General features: G+C 42.4%; 1 protein-coding gene across 1 annotated transcript; it reads right to left on the bottom strand.

The window, feature by feature from the left end:
• Window positions 1-7,609: 7,609 nt before the first annotated feature.
• Window positions 7,610-21,692, bottom strand: LOC148511490 (antizyme inhibitor 2-like). The gene is made up of 9 exons (XM_088442111.1): window positions 21,576-21,692; window positions 19,643-19,816; window positions 19,321-19,493; window positions 17,333-17,467; window positions 14,087-14,252; window positions 13,796-13,958; window positions 9,288-9,400; window positions 8,657-8,871; window positions 7,610-8,429 (listed from the first exon to the last, which is right to left on the bottom strand). Exons 1-9 carry the CDS (start codon window positions 21,690-21,692, stop codon window positions 8,291-8,293), a joined length of 1,395 nt encoding a protein of 464 aa, XP_088298237.1. The 3' UTR covers window positions 7,610-8,290.
• Between the last annotated feature and the right edge of the window lie 1,927 nt (window positions 21,693-23,619).

The raw sequence follows: 23,619 nt of genomic DNA, 5'->3' as shown, positions 1-23,619 counted from the left end.
CTATTATACTGACAACATATAACACCCCATTAATAGCCACATGCAGGAAATGGGGAGACAGGAGACAGAAACCCTTGCACTGATACAATTGATATAATAAACTATAAATTATACTATTCAATTATTATACAAGTGTGAACACATGCAGTGGCGGGATGAAACTAGGACAATAAGTACTGTATTTATAGCATCTGCTTTATAGTTACACTGTAACAATAATACCTGGTTAAATCCTCTGTATTATATTATTATATTTGTTTGCATTATGAACACACAGTACTCCAATGTAATTTTTCTACACACAGAGCCAAATTCAGACTTACATGCAAAGCAGATGATTTGCATACAAGTCCAATGGAATGTACACTGTGCATGCGCCAGGGCCATAATGCGCTTGACTGACAGGTTGCAGGCGGGGAATGGGTGGTAGCGGGGGTCCATTCCCCAAAACGGAGGAGTCATGATGCTGGCAGGAGGTGTTTGTTCTCAGGCGCCTCCTGCTTCATTAGCATATGTTAGCAATGTTGCTACGTCCAAAGACATAGCAGCAATGTTAACAGCGTAAACTTCTGAATAAGGAACATATATCCGTACTTATCTACTACCATTCCTATGCTACACAGAAAACTTCAATTCACTTAATTAGCCCATATTGTTAGGTGCCCTTCAATATTTTCCTATACTTGTTTACACACAACCAACGCTAGTTCCTTCACAGCCTAATGCTGGGTACATACTGCAAAGATGATGGCCGTTCATACACACGGAACGGCCATCATCTGCTTCTGGCTGCGGGTCTCGCTGGCATACCCACCCCCCTCACCACGGCCTCTGCTGCACGTGTAGATGGAGATGTATCTGCCATCGGCTCTGCAGAACAGCAGACAAGATATGTCTGAACAACGCCATTCACAGACATATCGCTGGTACACACTGGCCGACGGGCACCAGATATATTGGCAGATCAATTGATCGGCCAATATATCGGTCAGTGTGTACCCAGCTTTAGATCAAACCCACCGCTGTTCTCACATCTTTAATATCATCATACATTTTACTTCTCAGTACTCCCAACCACTTCTTTATACAGTAATAGTATACACCCCACCTGCTATAATCTTCCATCTCATGTCTAATACAACATGTACCGCTCACTCTCCACCAATACTATTTAGCAGATGGAGAGCAGCAGCATACACTGCTGATTTAAGTTAGGCAATTTTTATCTATTTTCATATCTTTCTAATCTATACTTTATTTCTATACTATTGTTATTTCCTGGGACACTCTCATTGAGTAGGTGGCCTGGGAGGGCTCTGTGCTGTATTAACAGAGGGCCTGATTCAGAGACGGTCGCTCTGAATCAGGGAGTTTTTTTTTTGTTTGGCCTCCTGGCCGCTCTCATAGCTGTGGGTGACCACCCACAGCTAATGCGAGCGGCCAGGTTGATGGTCGCGATGGGCAAGACCATCGCGACCATCGGGCTAGCGACTAAACCCTTGTGGTTGGGTCTCGTGGCCGCAAGCCCCAGAGAGCTTCTGGCTCTAAGAGCCGGAAGCTCTCCCACTGACATCACTGGTGATGTCAGTGGGGCCGCCCCCAAATGGCAGGCGTTCCTTCGGGAACACCTCCGTTTGGCCAGCCACCCCCCCTGCCCGCCTACCAAACGGGGCGAGCTGTCAATCACCATCGACAGCTCGCCCCCTTTGGTGCGAGACCCGGAGCGACGGAGCACCCATCGCTAGCCGCGTCTCGCGCATGCGCACGACGGAGCCGGCTCCGTCGTGCGCATGCCCAGTGGGCAAACATCGACCCGGTTGCGAGCGCTCAGCGCTTGCGACCGGGTCTGAATCAGGCCCAGAGCCCACTAAGACCTACGTCGCAAAAGCAGATGCCCGTGACACTCATTCACATCCTATGACCGCCTGAGGGGTACGTTCACCTGCTGCATTAATGCATGTCACACAGCAAGCAGCAGCTGCCCGTTAGATGTGTTACGAGAGAGTAGCTTTTCTTTATTTTTGTGATACCTTATCCCTTACTTCCACTATCATTTTTTCTTATATACAGTCAGGTGCATAAATATTGGGACATTGACAGAATTTTCATATTTTGGCCTCTATTCACCACCACAATGGCTTTGAAATGCAACAAACAAGATGTGCTTTAACTGCAGACTTTCAGATTTAATTTGAGGATAATTACATCCAAAACGGTTTCTATATGTGCCTTCCACTTTTTAAGGGGCCAAAAGTAATGGGACTATCAACTCAAAAGCTATTTCATGGACAGGTGTGGGCTATTCCCTCGTTACTTCATTATCAATTAAAGCAGGTAAAAGGTCTGGAGTTGATTCTAGGTGTGACATTTGCATTTGGAATCAGATGCTGTCAAGTCTCAATATGAGATCCAAAGAGCTGTCACTATCAATGAAGCAAGCCATCATTAGGCTGAAAAATCAAAACAAACCCATCAGAGAGATAGCAAAAACATTAGGTGTGGCCAAATCAACTGTTTCAAACATTCTTAAACAGAAAGAACGCACCGGAGAGCTCAGCAACACCAAAAGACCCGGAAGACCACAGAAAACAACTGTGGTGGATGACAGAAGAATTATTTCCCGGTTAAGGAAAACCCCTTCACAACAGTTGGCCAAATCAAGAACACTCTCCAGGAGGTAGGTGTATATGTGTCAAAGTCAACAATCAAGAGAAGACTTCACAAGAGTGAATATAGAGGGTTCACCACAAGATGTATACCATTGGTGAGCCACAAAAACAGGAAGACCAGATTAGAGTTTGCCAAACAACATCTAAAAAAGCCATTACAGTTCTGGAATAACATCCTATAGACAGATGAGACAAAGTTCAACTTGTACCAGAGTGATGGGAAGAGTATGGAGAAGGAAAGGAACTGCTCATGATCCAAAACATACCACCTCATCAGTGAAGCATGGTGGTGGTAGTGTCATGGCATGGGCATGTATGGCTGCCAATGGAACTGATTCCCTTGTATTTATTGATGATGTGACTGCTGACAAAAACAGCAGAATGAATTCTGAAGTGTTTCAGGCAATAGTATATGCTCATATTCAGACAAATGCTTCAGAACTCATTCGATTGCGCTTCACAGTGCAGATGGACAATGACCCAAAGCATACTGCAAAAGCAACCAAAGAGTTTTTTAAGGTTAAAAAGTTGAATGTTATGCAATGGCTAAGTCAATCCCCTGACCTGAATCCAATTGAGCATGCATTTCACTTGATGAAGACAAAACTGAAGGGAAAATGCCCCAAGAACAAGCAGGAACTGAAGACATTTGCAGTAGAGGCCTGGCAGAGCATCACCAGGGATGAAACCCAGCGTCTGGTGATGTCTATGCGTTCCAGACTTCAGGCTGTAATTGCCTGCAAAGGATTTGCAACAAAGTATTAAAAAGTGAAAATTAGATTTAGGATTGTTTAGTTTGTCCCATTACTTTTGGCCCCTTAAAAAGTGGGAGGCACATATAGAAACCGTTGTAATTCCTACACCGTTCACGTGATTTGGATGTAATTACCATCAAATTAAATCTGAAAGTCTGCAGTTAAAGCACATCTTGTTTGTTTAATTTTAAAGCCATTGTGGTGGTGAATAGAGGCCAAAATATGAAAATTTTGACAGTCCCAATATTTATGCACCTGACTGTACATGTTTTTTCCTGCTGATTCCACTATCACATTAATACAAATTAATGTTCAATACTAACATTGAATGTACTATGTGCGTTTGAACGCTGGCAATGATGGACGGTGTTCTATAGTATATGCATCACGCAGTGGTATTGTTCTATACTTTTTGATATCATCTCAAAGATTTTTTGTCACTGCCTCTGTGTGGCACATTATATACACCTTAAATACTCTGTGACAGCCACTTATAATTTCCTCTTGTCACCTCCCAGTCTGTGTGAACCACATATTGCACACACTGGAGTGTGATAATTAATTACTCTCTTTATGGTATATGAACATCTGTGGAAATCAGCAGATGATTATAGATCACTTTATGAAAACACATAGGACTGGTTTATCTGCTTTTCTTTACACAGATAATGTGTTTATTTTATTCTATGTTGGCTGCAGGGGATGCTGGTACAATATACACTAGCATTAAGCACTAGTATGTTTAGTGATCTACAAATTATTCACGAATCGACGTATAATTTTTCTAATCCGTACTATGGATGCCTTATATAAAATTATTCCCTGTGTATATAGACTGTAAAGACTGCTGCTTTAATCATTAAGTATTGAGACTTGAATACTTTATCAATATTTGCTGTATTAGCGCCTATACATCTTTATATCTGTCTATTTTCATGTTGTTTGTCTTAGTATTGACTTATTATTTTTAAACAGACTTTAATTAAAGTTAAATTTTACATTAACTACTAAGTGTGCCCCCAAAAAAGATGAGAGTTCTTTTCTTCTCTTTCCCCCCCTCGTGATTATAGTATTTATACTCTCAGGAGACCACCCCCACATGAGAGCGGTATCTGAGGATACGATATTGATCTGTAATAGTGGGTTTAAGATTACATTGCTTGCTACTCACCTACTCTATTTACCATCCTCTATCCACCTGTGGTCGGGTATCCCTACTTTTACCCTTCCTTTACAATTTAGAATCAACAGACAACTGCGTAACACCAGCCCTGCTCCACCTCTAAATCAGGTCCAGAGTCTGGTTACTGGAATCCAAATAGAAAAAGGGCATGGGCAATAATGAGGTCTGGGGCAAATCAGTTCCGACAACAAATATCCATGTAGAGGGTACAGTCAATAATCAGATCTAAGGCAGATCCATGTCAGTAACAGGTATCCAAAATAGAAAGCAGTAGAGGTTGAGGCACAAAAGTTAGGAAATAAGGGGGGGGGGGGGGTGATTCAATTCAGCGCGCTGTTTACTGCTGGGAAGGAGGTCCCGGAGCTATTCATTTCAGCGTGCTGTTAGGCTGACTAAAAGTATTTCTTCTCCGAGGGTGCGATCAGAAATCCCACTAAAGTGCAGGCTGCAAGGCTGTTTTTCGGCTTAGCGCAGCGCTAACTGCCTCAGGGAATGCCAGTTAGCATGACTAAACACCTAGCTTTAGTCGTACTAACCAGCATTTTCCAAATTAAGTCGGACTTAACAGCACACGGAATTGAATAATTCCGGGAACTCCTTCCGGGGGATATTCAAAGCATTATTAATTGAATCGACCCCAAGGTGTCTGCAAGGAAGGCTAAATGTAATAGCCTCCAAACTTCCGATGCTGCGGGGATTTAGGAGAGTTTACCCGTATTTTTAAAGTGACAATCACGTTAAAGGATCGGACGATATATCATCTAGTGTGTACCTGGCTTAAGCTTTCACTGTAGAGCAGAAAAGGTCTGAAATTGAGGTGGAGAGCAGGGACTGTCATGTCCCTCAAGCAATGTAAATGCAGTTGGCTGGCTGTGCAACAGAACATGAAAACCAAAAAAGGAAAAAAAATAAAATCCAATATTCTGAAATGAGGGCACTCAGAGGTTAATAATGGGGAAATCCTGCAATGCCAAATGACATAATATACTCATTGATGTGAGTTAGAACAAGTTTGGGAAAGTTTACTAAAACTTAAAGTGTAAAAAGGAGAACTTTATTTTCAATTCCCCACTTAGAATATGTATAGGCAATGGCATGAGTGCTAAAGCATGCTGCCCAATACTATCTTGCTGTTCCAGAAACAGGCAGGTTAATCTACATGTGCTCTTGTTAAGCATGACATGATCTCTGAATACAATTCCACCATGATTTAAATAAGAACTTAATTTATATAGCACAGAGAAACATACACAAACATGTTTATGGAAACAAAGAGTAAGTTACATTAGGTATGGTTGAATAAAAATAAACACAAGGAAACAGCCATTTATATAATGTGATGGGTTGTTAGGTTTTATTATCACTTGAGATGAGCTTGACCTATATCAGCAGTTATTTTTTTTTTTTTTTTTTTACACAAGTCTATATTTGGAGTAGGGATGCTATACATCATGGATTTCCAGGACCGTACCGTGTTTTTCGCATCCGTCCCGTGGGGTCTCAAAAGCTGTGTTCAGAATGCACAATGTCCTGGTTTACCATGCGGCTGGAAACTGGAGGGCGGAAGAAAAGCCACCCATTCCCCCTCCTGATCCTCTTAGGTGGACCCTAGTACTCTCCCCTTTGGTAGTGGTATTGCAATCACCCAATTATAAACCCATCAGCCTTAACCTTAAAGCTTCCTGACAAATATTGTGTAAATCCCTCCCCCCCCCCCCCCGTGCCACCAAAACAGCTCTGACCAGCCATAGACCCCCACAAGACCACTGAAGGTGTCCTGTGGTATCTAGAACCAAGACATTAGCAGCAGGACCTTTAAGTCCTCGTAGTTGCAAGGTGGTGCCTCCATGGCTCAGACTTGTTTTTAGCACAAACCACAGATACTCAGACTAAAATCTGGGAATTTGAAAGTCAATTCAATACCTTGAACTTTTAGGCATGTTCTTCAAACCATTCCTGAACATTTTTTTGTAATGTCATTATCCTACTGAAAGAGGTCATTGATGTCAAGGAATACTATTGCCATGAAGGGGGATGTACTTGGTCTGCAACAATGTTTAGGAAGGTGGCAAATGTCAAAGTAACATCCACATGAATGGCATGATCCAAGGTTTCCCAGCAGGAGACTGCTCATACCATCACACTGCTTCCGCCAGCTTGCCTTCTTCCCATAGTGCCAACTCTTCCCCAAGTAAAACGGCACACTCAAACATCTACAGGATATTAAAAAACAAAACACACACCTCATCAGACCAGGACACCTTCTTCCATAGTCCAGCTCTGATGCTCATGTGCCCATTGTAGTCACTTTCAGCGGTAGACAGGGGTCGGCAAAACACAACAAGCTGTAATGCATTGCGAGTTTAGACACCTTTCTATTCTATTGCGAGAACCAGCATTAGCTTTTTCAGCAATTTGTGTTACTGTAGCTCTTCTGTGGGATAAGACCAGATGGACTAGACTTAGTTTCCCTTGCGCATCAATGAGCCTCGGACGTCTATAACCCTGTTCACTGGTTGTCTTTTCTTGGACCTCTTTTGATGATAGAGTCATGTATACAGGAACATCACCACAATTCTTGACAATTGGAGATGCTCTGACCCAGTCGCCTAACCATCACAATTTGGACTCTTCAAAGTCGATCAAATTCTTACACTTGCCCATTTTTTCTGCTTCCAACACATCAACTTCAAGAACTGACAATTCACTTGATGCCTAATATATCCCACCCCTTGACAGGTACCATTGTAACAAGATTAGCACTATTATTTACTTCACTCATCAGTTGTTTTAATGCTACAGCTGATTGGTCTACATATAATGCTGTGCAACATGGGACTTCCTGGTTTACTATTGTACTTGTTCATAACATGCATCTTGCTTGTATTTCATTTCTGAAAGCCAATAAAGAAAATGTTCATTACAAGTTTCTTTAAGAACTAAATACACACACAAAGCAATTCAAATTAAGTACAGTATGGTATTAAAATAGCACAACGTCAGCCAATTGCACAGTTTAATAAAGAAAAAAAAACTTAATACAATTCAATCACAAAATTATAAATAACATGACGTATTAAACATTAAATAGAATAAAAGTTAAAAATCTGTAAGACAGTTGCACTTTAAATAACACAAAAAGTGAGATGGACAACTTATTTTATATTGCATCCTTAAATACAGCAAGGCTAATGCCAAAATTGGACCCACATGCTGAAAAACTAAAATTCACAGAATTAAAGCATATTAGTGGTACACTAATCACCAGTTTCATCTATTCCTTTCCCAGCACATACATTTGGTGGTGTATTAAGAAACCTACATATCCCCCACAAGAGAGGTCGGTTCTCTGAGAACAGGAACTGCAGAACAACCGAATTTAGGGGGTTCCAAGTCGAAGAGAGTCCAGAATCACTTTGGGGTACAGAGTTGGTTTAGAACTTGGATTTTAAAACCAAACTTGGATTGCATGCTAACAGGTTAAAATGACATCATTTTAGCTTTTATTTATTTTTCAAAAATACTGAGAGTGGTTTTGCAACACGAAGATGAATCAAAAAACACAGGGGTCACGCACGTCTCTAATCCCCACCCGCCTTCCTGATCCACATTAACACCCTCAAAACACAACCAATACACACTATAGGTGCAGCCATGAGTACAGACCCTAATTTATTAGTAGATCAGATCTTATCAGTCAGTGCAAATGCAGGTTTGAAGCAAAATGAATTAGAGATCTCCAAGCCACAGGACATAGGTGCACAAATCATTTCCTTCTCTTCAACTGGTTGTAATCCTTTCTGCAGCAACTGAACAGCCTTCCTGTAAGAGAGACATGTTACACTCAACTTTCATGTCTATCTGTAAGACAGCATTATAATAGTCTTAACTGCATCATCACAGGAACAGGCAATCCCTGCCGTTGTATGCCGCTTATGACAATATTTCATGTTACACTACAAATAATTATATGCTGATCACAAAATGCAGCAGAACTGCAGACATGTCATCAATATCACTGAAAAAGGAACAAAAGAAGGCATCATTACCAGGCTGCTCGTGGCATTGCATAGTAGATATGAGATTGTGGAAAGCCATTGAATGTGGAAGATGCTGACACTGTGTAGGCACCCATGTTGTCAAACAAGAGCCAGTCACCAACATTTAGTTTGGGCAGTTCAAGATGATCAGCAATCTGATCTAATCCATCACGTGTTGGTCCCCACAAACTACTGCTGTAGACAGGCTGGTCAGGAGAAGGCTTCTGAGGAAGATAGAGTGAATCAGTGACGTCTATAATAAGGGGTAGCTGGCCTATCATTTAGAAAGCATTGGTGCACACTTGTCAGCAATATAACATATGCCTGTTGAGTATTACATTAAGGTTAACACAATGCAGTTAACAGTTTATGCATGTCAAAATAAGGATTAATATAGCACTAGCCATTTTTTTTTTGCCTGAGCAATTGTATCAAGCATTCAGTGCATTTAATAAGCAAGTGTTAACTGACTTACAAGTACATACCCTTTAACTGTTTTAGGCTTGTGAAAGGATGCTTTAATCAGTAGACCATAACAAACTAGTCAGATTACTCAGACCAGCTTTATAAAATTGCACAACTTAGTTTTTGGTACACATCAAGTATGTGACCACATAAATAGCAATGAGGAAACCTGTACCTTGAGAAGGATGGGTTGAGGAGGAGCATGATCAAAGAAGATACAGTTGAATGATCCATAAACCCCATCGTTAACATAATACATGATGTTCTTGTTAGGGCAGATTTCTTCATCTTAAATAGAGAAAGTTACTAAATTTGATTATTTAAAGTTTTTCTCACAAAATATAGAATTCAGACTAATATATTTTATATAACCCAAAAGGAAGAAAAATAGGCAGCACTCAGTTCTTTGTTAATACAACTGTTTTTTTTCTCCACTATCAAAACATCATACAGGTCGACGGACGGTTCAAGGTTCCCTGACCTTTTCCTCAGGACATGTGAAAATGAGGAAAAGATCAGGGGACCTTGAAACATCGACCTGTATGTGATTGTTAATACAACTATTTTCTTTTCACCAAGAACGGAGTGCCGCCAATTTTTCATCCTTTTGGGTTAACCAGTCCCTATAAGGAGGATACCTTGTATATCCTACTATACAGGAAGGTACCCATAATCTACAAACACTTGCCACTTGCTTTATTATAGAGAGCCAAGCTACAACACACACACACACACACATATATATATATATATATATATATATATATATATATATAATGGCACTCCATGTCTTGATAAAAGAGGGCAAACCTCTGAAACGTTGACAACCCACAGAGTGTTGTGATTATTTTATTTACGTTTATCCTGATTCCGGAGTGCCATCCAGCATTTATATATATATTTACTGCTTGTGCAGCAGGACGGGCACCAGGGCTGTTTCCATTTGGTGTGAGTGCCGGACATCTAGACTGTGATTAAATTATTTTATATATAATATATATATATATATATATATATATAAATTTTACAGTCCCATTTTGCGCACAGCTGTCCCAACAAGTCCAGTTGCAACGATGTTTGCAGCTCACTCCACAAATTCTTTTGCCAGAAGGTTATCAGTAGCTAGAGACTTCGACACCCCCCTGACGAAGTCAATGACGACACCTGTTGGGAGTGGCTAAGAAACGTTTGACAAAGGAAAGTCGTCTGCAGAGTCCAGAGGGAGCGAATTCCCGGAGATCCATCAGCAGTTATGAATATCCACTGAGTGATGGAAACAACCAGCCGGGTTACACATACAGTTTTTATCTATGATGTACGTGTGCATTTTTATAAGTAAAGTTTGATTTGATTACTATTCTCACGACTGCGCTATGTATAGTCAGGTGCATAAATATTGGGACACTGACAGAATTTTCATATTTTGGCCTCTATTCACCACCACAATGGCTTTGAAATGAAACAAACAAGATGTGATTTAACTGCAGACTTTCAGATTTAATTTGAGGGTAATTACATCCAAATCAGGTGAACGGTGTAGGAATTACAACAGTTTCTATATGTGCCTCCCACTTTTTAAGGGGCCAAAAGTAATGGGACAAACTAAACAATCCTAAATCTAACTTTCAGTTTGAGTCAGTTTGAACACAGCTCATGGCAAGGCGATGGGAAATATAGGTGTTCGAGTGGGGCATGATAGTGGGTACCGGACGGATGGGACATTCCATTTCCAAAGTTGTGCGGACATTCAACATTTCTCGATCTACGGTGTCACATGTATCGCAAATACCTCAAGGAAGGCTTTACCACCCACCGTGGAAAGCGCAGTGGCCAACTACGGGTTCTTGATCATCGTGAGCAGCGGCATCTAGCCAGAATGGTTAGTGGTAACAGACAGGAGACACTGGCTCAATCACTTCTACATTCAATGAGGGAGGTACCAGACACATGTCCGGCAGGTCAGTGCAGTGTTGTTTAACTTCCATGGGATCAGAAGACCCACCAGTGTGCCAGTTAACACTATGATACCAGACAGTGCCTGACCTGGGCTTGTGACACCACAAATTGACCATGGAGGACTGGCAACGTGGTGTAGTCCGATGAATCACTGATGGCAGCATTTGGGTGTGGCACAGACTGCACGGAATATTCCAGCAGTGTGTCATTGGCCCCCAGTTGTACAAAATTGGTAGGAGGATCATTCTGGGGAGATCTGACAAATTGTGTGGCCACCACATTTTCCCAGACATGAACACAATCAAGCATTTACGGGATATGGTGGAGAGGTCCATTTGCACTCAGAATCCTGCAACTACAAATATCAGGGAGCAGTGGGAAGCTATACAGACGGCAAGGGTCAACATAAGTCCAGCGGTCGATACCACGTTGAGTTGCTGCACTTTGCCAGGCTAGAGGGAGTCCTACATGATACTAGGTACTATCCCTTGCTTTTGAAACTTTAGAAAGATAGCACAGTACTGTTCCTGCAAGGCTGTTTAAGAAGGGCGCCACAAACTGCAGGGACTGCAGTCCAATTCCCAGACAGAAGAGGGCCTGTCCGCAGTGGATGTAATCAATCTCCCATGCCGCTTGTAATCTCTGTATGCTGATCTTTGCCAGGATCAAAGATTGATTATGCAGTCTGCCAGTCTGAATGTTACGAGCGCTGAGCTGCTCATGAGCCTGTCAGGCACTCTGCTAAGACCCCAGGGGCAGCTGCTGTAAAATGACACAGTGAGTGAAATAATCTGTGCAGAGCCCACAGTGCAGCGTGGAACATGCACTGACACAGCGGCGCTGTGCGACAGAGCTCCGGGGAACAACGTGATGAGCGGTGCTGCACATTGTGCTACTGAAGTGCAGGGAAAAAAGTGTGTACTTTCACTGGGTGAGAAACAACAGCCCTGAATGTAAAATAATTGTATACATGGACTAGAGACACAGTGATTCATAGCTGCAATATATGATTTACAACTATTGGGATTACTACAAACAGCCTGCAGTATATCCATATTATAAGCTGAACATGTCCATCTACTCCTACACTTTTATTCGTCTCAAGGCAGTGTGGAGACATACATATATATGCTAACATCGGATATAGCCTTATGATTGGGAGATCTACAGGGATCTTGTTCAAAGAAAAACTCTATTGCAAAAGCTTTTTGATGCATTAAAAGGAGAAAAGTGATCAGATTTTATGTGCACAAGAGATACATTTGGCTAAATGTGGTATTCTATAGGAAATAGTTACAGATATATATATATATATTCAGAAATACACTGCACTCGCCACACCTGGCAGGTGAGCTTTAAACCAGGTAACATTTTTTTCAGTCTAAACTATGTGATAGCAGCTAACAGGTTTCCATCAGTGTGACGGATAGTGTAGGACCTGCAGAAAGGGGGGTGTCCCGTGATGTGGGCTGCGGGCTTAAATGCATTGATCAATCCATGAACTAAATCCCCATTATTTATTTACTTATTTATACATCATTGTGAGTGATTAAACATGGTGAGTGCTGGGTTTTCTGTTTTTATTTATTTAAGCAATGTGGTCACAGGCCACTTGCACCCCAGTCCTGGGAATGGCGAGTGCAGGTCTGCACCCCAAATCTAGGAGTGGCGAGTGCAGTGGATTTCTGACTTTGTTTATGCGGTTAATTTTTATTAACCTTTTGTGATCATAGCTTTCTCATGCACCCCATGTGCAAACTCGTTTATATTAACCTGTGTCAGCTGTCTTTTTGGTAGTGTGATAGAAGCGGTCAGGTGACTGCCTTACCTTTAAAAGCCATTAGCTGGCAGGTGAGCTTTAAACCAGGTAACATTTTTTCAGTCTAAACTATGTGATAGCAGCTAACAGGTTTCCATCAGTGTGACGGATAGTGTAGGACCTGCAGAAAGTGGGGTCCCGTGATGTGGGCTGCAGGCTTAAATGCATTGATCAATCCATGAACTAAATCCCCATTATTTATTTACTTATTTATACATCATTGTGAGTGTTTAAACATGGTGAGTGCTGGGTTTTCTGTTTATTTATATATATATATATATATATATATATACATATACATATACACACACACACACACATACATACATACACACACACATATTTGTTTTATGGTTTCCATGTGGTACTGATCATCCCTTTTTATTTGGTAGATCATATCTATTGCTAATAAATTAAATTATCATTCAAACGGAAAGTTGCAAATTGTATATGGTCTCTATTGGAGTTACCCTTTAGAGCTGCCACTCCAATATAGGAGAATGAGGTGGCACACTATATAAACACTGTCAGAGCTGCTCATGAGCCTGTCAGGCACTCTGCTAAGACCCCAGGGGTGGCTGTTGTAAGAGGAGATAGTGAGTGAAATACTAATGCTGCACACTGTTTAATGTCAAAGTTTGTCATGCAAACACAGAGGGCTGACTAACTCTGTACTTCATGTATGCGGCTGTTGTATGAGAGTGTGTATGAAGCCAGTCCCAAAACCTGTGTAATTTAAGGAGTTTCCCGGTTTTCTGGGATTGACAGTGTGTGGCCCTGATGAGTTTCAAACCTAAGCAAAAACCTAATCTTGATCAAACTACACAACTATGCCAAATGTGTTGCTTATTTTATTTATATAAATAGATGCTGTAGGATACTGGTATGTCCATGAAAGATTAACATACCATCTGATCCACAGTGATCTAGCTGCACCTCCTTCTTAGCAATTATGTTTACAGCCAAAGAGAAAGCAGTTTCCACATAATATCTCCCTGGCTCAGCAATGATTTCCACACCAGAGCCTTCTGGGAAATATAGGTCCAGTGCTTTATTTATCACAGCTGAAATCTGTTAGAGAAAGAGAATCCATACAGTTTGTGAGCTTCCCATTCTGATATTATGAAGTTTCTGATTCAGATGAATGTCCTCAATGTTATGTTCCTCCTACCCAAGACAGTTTAGAGAAAAATGCTCACCTCATTAAACAGATTTAGTTCCTCATCTGTCCCAGGGAAACCCCCTCCGATATCCAGCAGGCACATTTTGTACCCGAACTCAGACGCCATTTCAAGAACGAGTCTGGCATCTGAAATGGACTTGGCATATGCCTTGGGATTGCTGCATCCACTGCCCACGTGAAAGCTGCAATAAAGAGATCACACTGAAATCACAGCTTCCAATAAAGAGGTGTGCACATGCTAGACCGATCTGTTTTATCCCACATTCTACACCTTCCTATCACAGCTACCCTCATAATGATTAGGTCATATCTGCAACATGGTTTATAATAAATTTACCAAAATGTTTTTGAAAGTAGATACAAAGTTTGAACGGCCAATATAAAGAATGACATACTAGTCATGGATGAGCTCTCCAAACCAAAATTATATTATACAGTTGTCTAATGGTGCATACACACGGTCATATGAAAGGACGATATAACGATATCATTTATATCGGTTTTTTTTTAACCCCTTCAACGACCAAACGATGGTCGATATCGCCCATCAACCATGCATGCAGGCCAACCTGGTCGATATCGACCAGGTTAGCCGGTTTACTATAGAGACCCACAATCGTTGATCGCAGGTTGTTACGTCGTTTGGGTGTTGATTCATGTTGCTGGATGTTCGATATCGAACATCCAGCACATGCAGGACGATCAGACAACGATATCTGATTGTTGTCTGATCGTCCCGTGACATTTACAGAACAATAAAATAATTTATAAAAAGGATTTGTAGAGATTTCATTTGGGCATAGGATGAACAATCCGACTTTGTGAACAATCCGACCAAAACAGGAGGTTTTGGTTGCATTGTTCATAAAGTCGGGTAATGGATAGCCAGCAAGGACCAGCAAATGCGTGTGCACGCTGGGTCCTTGCCGTTCCCGACTGTCTACTGAACATGCCCGTCAACCTGACGACACTCATCAGGTTCGGCACGTTCAGGGATAGGAGGTCGGGCTCCTTCACTGAATGACGTTCAGTGAACGCTGTTCAGTGCGGGCACCGCACCTCGGGGACCTGAAGGTCTGAACTCTCAGACTTTCATGTCGCGTAGTGGATATACCCCTTAACATTTCTGTATCCCAGTCAAATACATTCACGATTCTGACTTAGATAATGCCCAGCTATACACCACCAATAATGTCTAGAAGGCAGAAGACGTACTTATGCATGATGAGGAGGAATGTAAAACCCTCCGGTTTGAAAAACTGGCAATTGTTTGGTGAGTTGCAAGTCTCCACATGTGAAAATGTGACTAGAGGCAAACTCTCCAGAAATCCGCCAGAATCACTCAATGGGATGCAAGTAGTCATCCTGATTTTTGTAATGTGAACCATACAAGTCTGACAAACATACTGTGACTTGTAAACTCGCCAGAAAAACTCAGACTAAGGACCGTATTCAATTAGAAGTGAAAAGCCAAGACCAGCGACAAAGTATCGCCGATTGCGACCTTTCGCCAGGTGGAAACTACTCTCCGTATTCAATTCGATCCGCTTTTCGCGTACACGGAAAGTCAATGCAATGTAATAGGCGAAAAAGATTCGCTTCTGAATAGGAGAAACAAAAAAAAAAGAAAAAAAATTTTAATTTTGGGGTGCAAAGGTGGGGAAACCTCAGCACCATTGGGACAGTCCCCCAAAAGGATAACTGTCAAAAAAAAAAACTCAAAAAAGTGAGGAACACCCCAAAAAAGTTATTTGAAATTGGGGGCGAAAAAGCAGAAAGTGGGGGGACAAGTTTGCAAACTAGCGAAATAAAGTTCTGGGGGTGCTCTAAGAAGGGGTCAAGTGTTTTTGGGATTGCAGGTGCTTTTATGATTGTGGAAATTCGCTATTATTAAAACTGCAGTTTAGAGACATTAAAATATGTTAGCACCCATTTTCAGGTACCCCCAATTTGACTGGACTACTTATTTTCTCCAAATAAATACTGCTTTATGCTATTCTTCACCACTTGTGCAAATACGCTAATTAGTGGCAATTGTGCAAACTTAAGTACCACAAAAAGTTGTATTACGGCTAATCGGGCACTACTACATTGATACCCAATGTTTCTGCATCTTTTTTTTTGGGGGGGGGGTTGGTTTCAGGCTGATTTCCCTGATTCGGACACCTCTTTTCGCCTGTTCTGACTTCGCGTGTCTCAGTTTTCGCGTCGTTTGGAATTGAATAGGGCAAATTGCAGGTTTTCGCAGCTAAAATACGAGATGTACGCGAAAAGATCGGCATACAAAACTATCGTGTAGGCGAAACTAATTGAATACGGGTCTAAGGGGTATATTTACCAAAGTGTGGGTTTTTAGATGTAGAGATGTTGCCCAAAGCAACCAATCAGATTCTACTTAACATTTATCCAGCACTCTCTAGAGAATAATAGCTAGAATCTGATTGGTTGCTCTGGGCAAGACCTCCAGTGAAACAATCACGGCATCTATTCACACTGCGGAGAGTGCTGGGCACGCCCCCCACAGTGATGAAAAGGGGGCGTGTCTCAAGGACATGCCCCATTTCTACTGACCACACTCCTTTATTGGCCACGTGCCTTCAGCATGCACAAAACAGCGCCCTTAAGCGACAGCTGCCCTGTCCACCCTAGAAGGAACACCAATAACTGTGGCTCATCAATTTTTTATCATTTGTCACCCCTTAACTGAGTATTCATTGGTGCCAAATACATGTTTAATGTGACTTATGTTTATCCGGACAGATATCAGGAAATGGCATGCGTTTTGAACAGAGTATTTTAGCATGCTTGTCCTTATTACGTGCCGAGAATCTTGCTGAGATTTCTAGCAACGTGAAACTTGTCAAAAACGCACAACCTATCACATTTGTCCCTATGGAGCAAAATGTATTAACAAAACAATTCTCACTATGATAATGAAACTCTCGCTTTGTCGATTTTTGTTGCAATAAAAAAATTCTTAAAATTCTGATAATACATCTTCTGTCATCCGAGATGGGGAGAGAAAACGCACGTCCTATACGGTAAGCTTATCACTACTTGACAAGTGCTGATACTATATGGTGCCAATGTCATACCATCTTGCTGCCACCATTGGAGGAAACAAGGTTCTCTGTGTTAACTCGTTTAATACATATCAGGAAACAATACGTTTGTCAGTATATGCTGGATTTAATACATCACACTTACCATTAGTTCATACATTTATCCCTACTACATTGATACAGTTACAAGTCCAACTCACCTAACACCAATGACGTCGACATGTAGATGCTTAGCCATTTCTAGTAAGTGCCTGCATGACTTTAAGGGAGCCCCAAAATTTACGCTAAGACGTGTGGACAAATTTGCGTCATCTGTAGCTATGCGCAGTATCATCCTATAAACAATTAAGGAGACAGTTAGGTTCCAGAAACTTTTAATAGGTCACGTTTTCATTTAAATTATATATATATTAGGGGTGTGCACCAGCCACTTTCCGTGTTTTGAGTTTTGGTTTTGGATCTTTCTTCGTGTTTTGGATCTGGATTGGTTTTGCCAAAACCACCCTTCTGTGTTTTGGGTTCTGGGTTTTGTGTTTTGGATCTGTATTTTTTTGAAAAAAAGCATAAAAACAGCTAAAATCACAGAATTTGTGGGTTTTTCTGCACCTACGCTATTATTAACCTCAATAACCTTAATTTCCACTAATTTCCAGTCTATTCTGAACACCTCACAATAATGTTTTTATGTCCAAAAGGTTGCACCGAGGTAGCTGGATGACTATGCTAAGAGATACGAGTGGGCAGCACAAACACGTGGCCCATCTAGCGGCACAAACACGTGGCCCATCTAGGAGTGACACTGCAGTGGCAGACAGGATGGCAGTTTGAAAAACTAGGCCGCAAACAGTACATAATGCAAAGAAAAAAAAGAGGTGCAAGATGGAATTGTCCTTGGGCCCTCCCACCCACCATTATGTTATATAAACAGGACATGCACACTTTAACAAACCAATCATTTCAGCGCCAGGGTCTGCCACACGACTGTGGCTGAAGTGATTGGTTCGTTTGGGCCCCCACAAAACAAGCTGGCAATTAATTTGTCCCTGCACAAACTGGCTCTACGGAGGCAAGATGTCATCCTCATCCACCGATTCCTCACCCTCTTTAGTGTTGTGTACATCCTCATCCTCACAGAGTATTAATTCGTCCCCACTGGAATCCACCACCACAGGTCCCTCTGTACGTTATGGAGGCTGGTCTCCCTGGAAATGTTGATGTTCATAAAAATGAATTATCATCTTCTCCACATTTTGTGGAAGCAACCTCCTAGGCCTTTCGCTGACAAGGTTCCCGGCTGCACTAAACACTCTTTCGGAGTCCACACTGGAGGGGGGCAACTCAGGTAAAATAGAGCCAGTTTGTACAGGGGCCTCCAAATTGCCTCTTTTTCCTGCCAGTACAGGTACGGACTGTCTGACATGCCTACTTGGATGCTGTCACCGATGTAATCCTTTAACAGACAGACGCACGCTTGTCGCTGCTGCTTTGAGGATGCAGGTACGGCTACAGCCCACACAAATCACAAAGACAGAAAAAAAAAAAAGAATTTTTTTTATTTTTTGTGGAGCGCACTTTGGGGGTTACAGCACCCTTTAACGGTCAAGCCAGCCGGCCCTTTACTTATGACACAGGCGCACGGTTGGCGTTACTTGTTGATGCATGTGCGACTACTGCGCACACAATTCACAAACAGAAAAAAAAATTATAATTTTTTTTTGGAGTGCACTTTGGGGGAGCACCCCTGAAGCACAGATCACCCCCTGGACAACTCTACAGCACCCCTCTAGGACTACAGCTTTTATGGAACACTGCACAACACAGTCCAGCCAGCCCATATAGACTTTGGAGTGGAAACAGCCCCTATGACTGCAACTGACTGCACAACACAGCCCAGCCAGCCCCTATGACAGCAGCACAACACAGCCCAGCCAGCCCCTATGGACTGAGTGGTCACAGCCCCTATGGACAACAGCAGCACAACACAGCCCAGCCAGCCCTAGCTCCCACCTTCCCCCTTCACTGCCCACAGCCGGAGTGAAAAAAAAAAAAAAAAAAAAAAAAATTATATATATATATATATATATATATATATATATATATATATATATATATATATATATATATATATATATATTTCTCCAAATATCACTACCATATCATTTCAGGCCATACGATGACAGGTACATACTTGGCATTTGGGTAGCTGCGCGACACTTTGGACAGCTCCACTTCGTTGTCAAAAGTCATCATGTGTACTCCATTTTTAGCAGCATACTTAATTTGGGAAACCTGCTTACATGGGTTAGCATAAATAATGTTTTCAGACTTCACTCCAATGCTTTGTACTAGTTGAATCTCAGTCTGAAAAAAAAAAAAAAAAAAAAAAAAAAAAGATATATTTTATATATAGATTAGTGTACACATACAAACACACACGTAGTGATTCGAAAGACCTTTGTCTTCCCAAGTGATGTTATATCAAATAAAGTGACATATCAGTCTCCTATTACCTTGCTGGCACAGTCAAATCCAGCCCCCAGTTCAGCCAGAATCCGAACCACACCTCTGCTGCTATTACATTTGACGGCATAGAAAGGCTTCACACGAGGTAGAGCTTTCAGAAAGCGCAGATGCTTCTTTACAACATCCCCCAAGTCCGCAACAAAAAAGGCATCTTTGTCATCCTGAGGACAGAGACAGGGGATACTTTAAACAGGAAAGGGCTATATGATAGCAAGAATGACTGAAAATCTAGCGCAAGACTGTTGTACACTGAAGTATTTTAACAAATATTCCAGAGAAAACTATTACAGTCTTCAGGATATTTTGATATTCAATAACAGGCACTGAAAATATTTTTACTAATAATTTTGCAGAGTGACCAGTAATTTTTTATTTACATATTTTAGATTCTAGAATATGGAAATTTAAACAAGAAAAAATAAATAAAAATAACGCAAACCATCTAGAGTGTTAAAAAAACAACGAATATGTGTATAGAGTGTATAACACTCAGGAACCTGGCACTAAATAGTAGGTACAATTATGAGTGAAATTCCAAACAACAACAACTATATACCCAGTTAAATAAACCTATATATAAATTTAGACATATTGTTAAACGCCTGTTAAAATATATACTACATTGTATTAACAAATAGAGGAATTATAAGACTATATAATGATGTGTAAAAACCCAACCTGCAGTATGTCTATTTGAGAACTTACTGCCAAAAGGCCAAACAAAACAAAAGAGCTTACCTAGAAAAATTGGGTAAACTGCGCCAGTGAGGAACACCACTATATTAAATGTTATGCTAGTATCAGCCATTCCTCTAATATTGGATTTTTGAAACCTATTTCTACACACAGTAATTCACATAACACACAATAAAAACAAGTCAGTCAATCAGTTACAAAGTAACAAATCTTCAAAAAAAAAAAAGTATCAATATCGAGGGACTCTTGTAATAAAAAAAAGTGTTTCTTTCCTGTGAATAATCACTTAGGAATAGTGAGTTCTAGTTGGGCCCACCATAATGTTCTCACATAAAGTCCCAAAAAAAGCTTATTAAAGCTTTGTAACAAATATAGCTTATTGGAAAGTACACTGCCTGCTCTTTGTAGAATATATTATTCAGTGTCGGACATTCACTAGCGGCTGTACTTGTCCTCTCTGTAAATGTAAGCGGCCGTCGAGAAAAGATAAGGTAATAGATGTTTCACCAGCCGCTTGTTACAAGTCTCGCTCACAACTTGTCTCCTTCGAGCAGTTTGCCCAGTCAGGATGGGGTTACTCCAGTTTCTCCTGTCACTAGGCGATCGGCACGTCTCAGGAAGTGACATGGAAGCACAAATCGCGCTGCACTGTGAATGACTTCTATTTGTACACACTGGACTTTTGCCGCCTCACCGACTATAGCGTATCTGTGAGTTCCATTGGCTTGGCTGCATGGTCGGCGTTCTGTTTCTCCTCGTGGTGCAGATTTTGGCCTTCCTGAAGTGGCTTCAGTGCTACCTCTGGATCTGCAGCTTCCCTATGGCTTCTTAGCTGCACCTACACCACTGTGCTGCCATCGCTCCCCAAGCCGCAGCACCGACTACTTACTCCTCTACCATTGGCTCTTGCCACACCTTCGGCACATTTGCCGCATCAACAGCTTCCGTGCTGTTCCCGGTTCTCCAGCTTCAAGCCGCAGCATTTACTTTTAACTATTTACCAACGGCTATTACCGCACCATTGGCTCTCAAAGCCACAGCATAACCATTTACTGTCTACCAACGGCTATTGCTGCACCATCGGCACACAAGCCGCATCATTGGCTCCCAAAGCCACAGCATTACCATTGACTGTCTACCAACGGCTATTGTCGCACCATCAGCACACAAGCCGCACCATCGGCACATTTGCCGCATCATCAACTCCCAAAGCCACAGCAATACCATTGCCTGTCTATCACCGGCTACTGCCGCACCATAGGCATACTTCAAACCATCGGCTCCCAAGCCGCATCTCTCCAACTCTATTATCTGTTCTTCCTGTACAAGACTCCTTTTCATCTCAGGATTCCAGTTGACACCGCTGTAAGCTGCTACTACTCCGAGCAGTAAGTCCAGGTGGTCGCTTAAGTACTGGTGAGCGATTTATCTCTAAGGGAACAACGGGCGGTTGTAAGACCTCGTAGCCTGAGTTACAAGGAGCGGTCACTGGTAAACGTAACATTATAGTTGGCCCAAAAATATAGTGTAAAACAGTTGTATCGGACTGATAGCTTCTGCTAATATGGAACAGGGGCAGAATCCTGCCCAGGTGCTTGCAGCTCAAATTCAGGTTCTCGCCCAGAAGGTCCTTGAACTCTCATTACGGGTTGAAGAAAGCAGTCCTCCTGTGCTTCCAGTTACTCCAAGAACCGAAAATGAACTTGCCAGATTAGTTTTCTGGGGATCGCCTACAGTTTTTAAACTTCCGCTAGAGTTGCAAGCTTTATTTCAGACTTTGTCCAGTCTCTTGAGGGACGCAGTTGTAACGAGTGGGACTTGGGTCTTCGGATTGCCTTCAACACATGCTGCATTACAGATCGTTGATGCCTTCTTCACGGCCTTGGGCCTATTGCTATGATGACCCGGACAGGACTGCTCTGGCAGAGTCTAAAATTGTGTTCCCTCAAACAGGGTCAGAAGCGGTGGGCGGATTACTCCTCAGAGTTCCGCAGATGGGCAACCGACTCGGGTTGGAACGATCTGGCTCTACGCAGCCAATACCGTCTCGGTCTTTCTGAGGCCATCAAGGACATCCTCGTTCAACATTCACCTTCTGAGTCCTTGGATGATCTCATCCAACAGGCCATTATGGTTGAAACGAAAGCAGGATCTACCCACCAGGTCGCCTTGTTCTCACTTGGGTTCCACCTTGGACGACAGAGGAGCCAATGCAGATTGGTGCATCTCACTTATCGACGGAAGAGAGACTTTTCTTCCGCACTCTGGGTGTACCAGCTATCCCTTTGGATCAGAAAATCCCAATCTGTGGTCTGGATGGAGGATTGATTTAATTAGGACATGTTAAGTTTAAGACCGCCTCCTCTCTGTTTGTCAGTCGGAATTTTGCACGTCAAGAGACTTAGGGGGTCATTCAGACCCGTTCGCGAGCAAAGGACGCTCGCAAACGGGTCGATGTTGTCCCACTGCGCATGCACACGACGGAGGGGAGCTCCCGTCGTGCGCATGCGCGAGACCCGGATAACGACAGGCTCACCGTCGCTCCGGGTCTCGCACCAAAGGGGGCGGTGCTGTCGATGTTGATTGACAGCACGCCCCCTTTGGGTGGGCGTGACTGCCAGACGGAGGCGTTCCATGGGAATGCCTACCGTCTGAGTCCGGCCCAAACTGACATCAGTAATGATGTCAGGTGGGAGTGATTTTGGCTCTGATAGAGCCAAAATCACTCCTGGGCTTGCGGAAGCGAGAGTCTCGTCGCAAGCCCCGATTGGACTTTGACCATCGCGACCATCTTTTTGGCAGCTCGCATAAGCTGTGGGTGGTCACCCACAGCTATGCGAGCGGCCAGGAGGCGCTCCAAATTTAGCTGGGACGGCCCTGATTCAGAGCGGAGCGCTCTGGTCAGAGCGTTCAGCTCTGAATCAGGCCCTTAGTCTTTTTGTCTCCTCCATTGTCTTTTGGCTCCAGTCGTTCTTGGTCTTCCGTGGTTTAGGGATCATAATCCAGTGATTGATTGGCAGTCTGACAGCATGGCTCCATTTGATTAGCTCTCCAAAACTCATTTACTTGGCCATTCCAACCTGCGGTGGCCGAGGTTCCTCCAGCCATTCCAACCAAGTACCGCGATTATACCGATGTGAAACTTGCGCATGTCCTTCCTCCACATAGCCTTATGACTGTGCCATCAGCCTGATTCCAGGTGCTAAGTTACCCAAAATGTTGGTTGTATTCCTTTTCAGCACGAAGAGAGAGAGAGAGAGAGGGAGAG

This window comes from Taudactylus pleione, unplaced genomic scaffold, assembly GCF_031769625.1.
Source record: "Taudactylus pleione unplaced genomic scaffold, aTauple2 ptg000305l, whole genome shotgun sequence".
Taxonomy (NCBI): domain Eukaryota; kingdom Metazoa; phylum Chordata; class Amphibia; order Anura; family Myobatrachidae; genus Taudactylus; species Taudactylus pleione.
The sequence above is the reverse complement of the archived record's forward strand: the minus strand, read 5'-3'. Positions and strand labels throughout refer to the sequence as shown.